The 5683-nt window shown below is 39.9% G+C and overlaps 1 protein-coding gene across 1 annotated transcript in view; it reads right to left on the bottom strand.

Moving 5' to 3' along the window:
* Positions 1-1071: 1071 nt before the first annotated feature.
* The window catches only part of LOC107686748 (histone H2A-like), a 10406-nt gene continuing 5794 nt past the window's right edge, over positions 1072-5683 (bottom strand). Inside the window, exon 2 of the mRNA XM_016483842.1 lies at positions 1072-1160. Within this exon, the coding sequence (XP_016339328.1) occupies positions 1072-1160 (89 nt within the window). The remainder of the gene's footprint in view (positions 1161-5683) is intronic.

Below are 5683 nucleotides of genomic sequence, written 5' to 3'. Positions count from 1 at the left end.
AGACTGTTATGGCACATTTGTTTGCCTGTATATTGATTTATGAAAATGTATTTCAATGTTCGTTAGGGGATACACCGATCTCCTCCTCACTCTAAAAATACTGTACTTGACACGAGCACATTCAGATTTATTCCTAGCTGATTTTGAATGGAAAATAATTTTATTTATGGACAGGAACGTCACTAAAATGTTTGATCTGATTTTATTTTAAGGCTGTTGAGTGATAATATTGAATTATATGATGTTGTCAATGAGGTGATGATTTCACTTAGTTGGCTACAATAACAGCACAATATTAAGTATATTTTGTATATGATTTGATACATTTATGTTATGTGAAATAATAAACAGCTGTCTGTAACTGATTGCTCATGAATGAAATTGAATCAGCTGACAGTGACTGAACTCCACTGACGTAGATCCTGTTAGTTTTGAACAATCTTCTGTGTTTCTGTCTGTGTATCTTCTCACTGTCCATCCAGCAGAGTTACTCTGATCCTCACAGCTCAGAGAGAGAGAGTCAGATGAGAAGTGTTGACTTCTGCTGGGACTGACCACCAGAGACACTGAAGCAGAGACACCTGAAACAGAGATGAAACCCAGTTATGCAGCTTGTGTCATTTGAGATCCACTTACAAAGACATTTCAGATTTTCACATAGTCTTTTTTTTGTTAAAAGAACAAAAGAACAGCATTTACTTGAAATATAAATATTTTGTAACATTATAAATGTCTTTACCGTCACTTTTAAACAATTTAATACATCCCTGACTGGTGTATCATATAATGTGTCCAACTGATTTATGCATTACTTCAAACAAGATTCAATATCAAAAATCCATTTGCAATCAGTCTAAAGATTATGAGATGCTTAGTGAAGACCAAATTCTTCATAAATTGACCTGCTGGTGGCGCTAGCGAAGCAGTTTTTACCAGCAGTTACTACAGGCTGAATAATTGTAGAGGAACAAACACTCTAGATATCTATTAAATTTAGGTTTCTAGTCACCGAACATCTTCACTGTCAAGAAAACATGTTCTAATAACCGTTGACAGGTGTAACATTACAGATCAAATGAGTTTAAAGGACAAAGTCACTGTGTTTCCTGTCAGTGCAGCTCCTGCAGCATCTGACGTGAGTTCAGGCTTTGGTTTCAGATCTGCAGGAGAACAAGAACAAATTCAGAGCCTGAAAAATTCAGAAGTGTTAGACAAATCATTGATTATTTGTCTGCATCAGAAAAATAATTCTGACGTCTATGCATCCTGAAGATATAATAATAAGCTTCATCTGTATATAAGCAGGCATGTTTGCCCAGAAAATAAAACATAAATGATTATGGTTACATTTTACTTGTTTGTGCACAAAATACTGAATAGTGAACTTGCTACTGAGGCTTCATATGCATATGCAGTTCTGCATCTAAAAGTGAATTGCTTCAGGCTTTAATAAGAACAGATGTGGTTGATACAGAAGAATATAAGAAAAGTGTTGAGCCACAAATACTGTTAAATGAACATTAAAACAGATGTGAATCTGAAGACTCACCTGATACAGTCAGTGTAACAGCAGCACTGATGTCTGATCTCTGTGAAGCTGATCTCTCTCCTCTACACCTGTATTCACCACTATTATCAGACACATAATCAGCTCTGAAACTGAACTCTGCTGTTCTTGTTGTTGTTCTGTATGGATAGAAAGTGTTTCCATCTTTAAACCAGCTGTATGTCCACTGAATGTTTCCTCTCTGTATGTCACATGTGAGAGTGACTGTCTCTCCTCTGAACACACGCTGATCTGGAGTCACCTTCACTACAGGTTTTGGTCTCGCTGTATTAATACACATATGAGTAAATATGGACTGTAACAGCATCGCAGTATCATGATCACTGTTATGAACCTCATAATGAGAAAAACACTGCATTAAATAAATATAGTTAGCTTGTTGTTTGTATTGATATTTACATATTATTCCATATTTACCGTACATCATTTAAGACTGCAATAAACCTTCAGTTAGTCAAGAAGTCATGTGCAAATTTATCCAGAGTGTTAAATCAGACTATATTTATTCAAATTCACATTTATTTTGAGCTTATAATTGGACATTAAATAAATAACTGAATTAACAGGCAGTGTGTTGAGGTCATCATTTATCATTGCATAATGCATTCTAAAACTGAAATAATAAACAGTATGAAATTTACAGTATGTAAAAGACTGTGCTGAACATAAAATACAGAATATAAACTACTGTGCTGTATTCAGTAAGCAGTAAGCATTTCATTCCAAAAAAAAAAAAAAAAGTCTCTTGAATAGATGTTGACACTTTCCTTTAAAAAAAAAAAAAAAAAGTCTCTTGAATAGATGTTGACACAGTAGAGTGAGTTTAGGAGGACAATGATAGTAAACTCACCCGTCACAGTGAGAGAAACAGCAGAGGTTGATTGTGATGAGACTGATCTTCCATCTATGTGTCCTTTACACCAGTACTGACCCGCATCAGATGTAATCACTCCTCTGATAGTGAGAGTGTCTCTGTTTACAGTGTGACGCTCAGACGGCTGTAACATTACACTGTGTGTGCCTTTATACCACTCATATCTCCAGTTACTGTGAGACTCAATCTCACACTTCAGATTGATTGTCTCTCCAGTGAATGCAGGACTGTCTGGAGTTACAGTCAGTGTAGATCTGGGGAAATCTGTGAAGAAATAAGACGGAGCTCTTTCAGTGAACTAGTCAGAAACATGATCTGATCATCTGAGTTCCTGTGTTTGAGTAACACTGATGTTAAAGAGGAGAGATGTGGACAGAAGAGTGATGGTCTCTCCTCCGTCTGATTCAGTACAGGTTTAATGTGATTCAACATTAGATCATCTGTAACATTCACAAGACTTACAGTGAATGTGTGTTATTTTTTGTTCTCTTTACTTAATGGTGTTTTATATGTTATGCTGAGAACTTCAGAAGCTTGTACATTCAGTGTAAGCGTCTCATCTGAATAAATGATCATACATGTAGTAGAGTGAGTTTATGAGGACAATGATATTCGACACCCGTCACAGAGAGATAAACAGATAAACAGGGCCCAGAATCCCTAGCGACGCCACTGAGGTCATATGACAACTAGTTGAAGAGTTAGAGTTATTTAAGATTGAATGCGTTGTTTCACATCCTATACTGAGCTGTATTCAGTAAGCAGCAACACAGTATTTCATTCTGAACAAAAACACAGTCTGTCAAGTGGATGTGTAATCACACTGTAAAAAATTGCCGTAAAAATGGCCAAATTCTGACAGTAATATACTATTTTGCATGAAAATGTTGTGAAAGTTATCTGTTAAACCCATGTGAGCTGTGTTGCTGTCAATTTTGGTCAGGACACTCTTATAAAAGAGATTTTTAATCTCAATGTGCTTTTTTTCTGGTAAAATATCAGGTAATAATAAGTACTGTAGAAAACAATGCATTCTGGGCAATAATTGTCTGGACCTGAGACAAACTAAACAATCAAATCACACTTCAAATATTTTTTTCCAAAAGACATTTTTTGTTTTTTTAATGAGTTTGCTTGTAATTAGTTATTTGATGCTATTGAAACGGGGTGTAGTGTCACGATTGTGAGCTTGCGACTGGGTCTGCGTGAGTTTGGGCGGGACTTTGAGACTGCGGCTCCAGCTCATGATCACTACTGCGTAGACTCGGGCTCCAAATGACGTCAAATCAAGATGACAGGGGCCATACACTTAACAGTACCTTGAATAAAATAGGGAAACATCAGACAGGAAAATGTGAACATTGTAATCGAGAGGAAACTGTGGAACACGTTATAATGAAATGTCCAATAGTGAAAGGAGAATATTGTTTTTTTTATTTGAAAATAATTAATATGAAATTTGACTTGAAAAACATATTGCAAAGGAACTCATATGATGAGTGTATTGATTTTTTTTATGTTATATCTGGAAATTACTGATTTAGATAAAATAATGTAGGTGTTTAGGAGGTATTAGGAAAAGGGTTGTGCGATTTTGGCCACTCCTAACCAGCAGGTGGCGGTAATGCACCTTGAAGTTGTATGCCAACCGTCATTAAAACCAAGAAAAATAATAATAAGACGACAGCGGCCATACTGAGAATGGTTTGGCATTCAACCTAAAGTGGGGATTGAAAGAAAGGTTTATGGAAACAGAAGAGAAGATACTGTTATAACCAGGATCCGTATAGGACACTCTAACCGTAAAGGGATAGTTCACCCAAAAATGAAAATGTGATGTTTATCTGCTTACCCCCAGGGCATCCAAGATGTAGGTGACTTTGTTTCTTCAGTAGAACACATATGATGATTTTTAAGTCCAACCGTTGCAGTCTATCAGTCGTATAATGCATGGCAATGGTAACAAAATCTATGAGAGTAAAAAAAACATGCACAGACAAATCCAAATTAAACCCTGTGGCTCGTGACGACACATTGATGTCCTAAGACACGAAACGATCGGTTTGTGCCAGAAACCGAACAGTATTTATATCACTTTTTACCTCTAATACACCACTATGTCCAACTGTCTTTGGGCATGCACACGGCTTCTGGTGCGTGAGGTGTGTACGCGCACTGGCGTAGTTTACGTTAATGGGTGTTGTCGCGGGAGGAGCAAACGACAGACACAGTGGGTGTGGCGTCAGGCCTCGGAGAGGCTTTTATTAACAGAAAATAAAACAAAGTGTCCAGAAAAAAGGGAATCAAGTGTCCAAAATAAACAGGGGATCTGGTGTCCTCGTCGTGCTGCGGGGTTCGTGAAGGGAAGGACAGTGTTCAGGAAGGAAGGGTTCAGGTAAGGGGCGGAATCCGGCGGCCGCACGCGCTCCCCTCTCCGGTCCGGGGCGCGAGGGACGGCGGCTTCTATCAGCGGCTTCATCCTTCTCTTTGCCCACGGCGCTTGAAGGGACTAGACGGCCCAGCATCCTTGCCCGACGGCCGTGTAACGGGTGCGGTTCTCGTCCGGACTGCGGGTCCGGCAGCTCACAACTCTGGCGGCACGAGAGTCCCTCTACGCACCCCTCCTGGACCCACGAGAACACCAGCGTGCATGCACGGGGAAGAGACCTGTCTCCCGAGGAGAGGCGCGCTTGGCATTTAAACAGCGGCGGTGATGAGGCTCCATTCGTTTCAGGTGTGCCCTATCACACGCCGCCAGCCCTGGCTAATTCAGCGCCCCTCCTCTCACGCACCCACTCATGTAGGGAGCCTGGCGAAGGGCGGCGATTAAGGGACGGGGTGATGATGATAATTAGGGGGAGGCAGCCGACTCGTCACAGTGTGTTGATATCCAGCCGAAGAGCAATCAACCATAACTTCAGGCGAGCAGGCTCAGAAGTTGGGAATACATGGAAAGTCACCACTCCTGAATGAGTTTGCGCGAGAGAATGTAATCTTTTAGTTTTAAGTTGGTTTGAACGATCCGGATAAGCGCAAGTAAGTACCATTTTGATTAGCCGTCACAATGACTGTGCAAACAATGAGTAACGTATACGCGCGAGAGATCACTTTCCGGCGCTTGCGTAAACTACGCCAGAGCGCGTACACACCTCACGCACCGGAAGCCGTGCACGCGCACAAAGACAGTTGGACATAGTGGTGAATTAGAGGTAAAAAATTATATAAATACTGTTCGGTTTCTG

Source organism: Sinocyclocheilus anshuiensis, unplaced genomic scaffold, assembly GCF_001515605.1.
Source record: "Sinocyclocheilus anshuiensis isolate Anshui unplaced genomic scaffold, SAMN03320099.WGS_v1.1 scaffold1717, whole genome shotgun sequence".
Taxonomy (NCBI): Eukaryota; Metazoa; Chordata; class Actinopteri; order Cypriniformes; family Cyprinidae; genus Sinocyclocheilus; species Sinocyclocheilus anshuiensis.
Note: the sequence above shows the minus strand (reverse complement) of the source record. Positions and strands in the feature narration are given on the sequence as shown.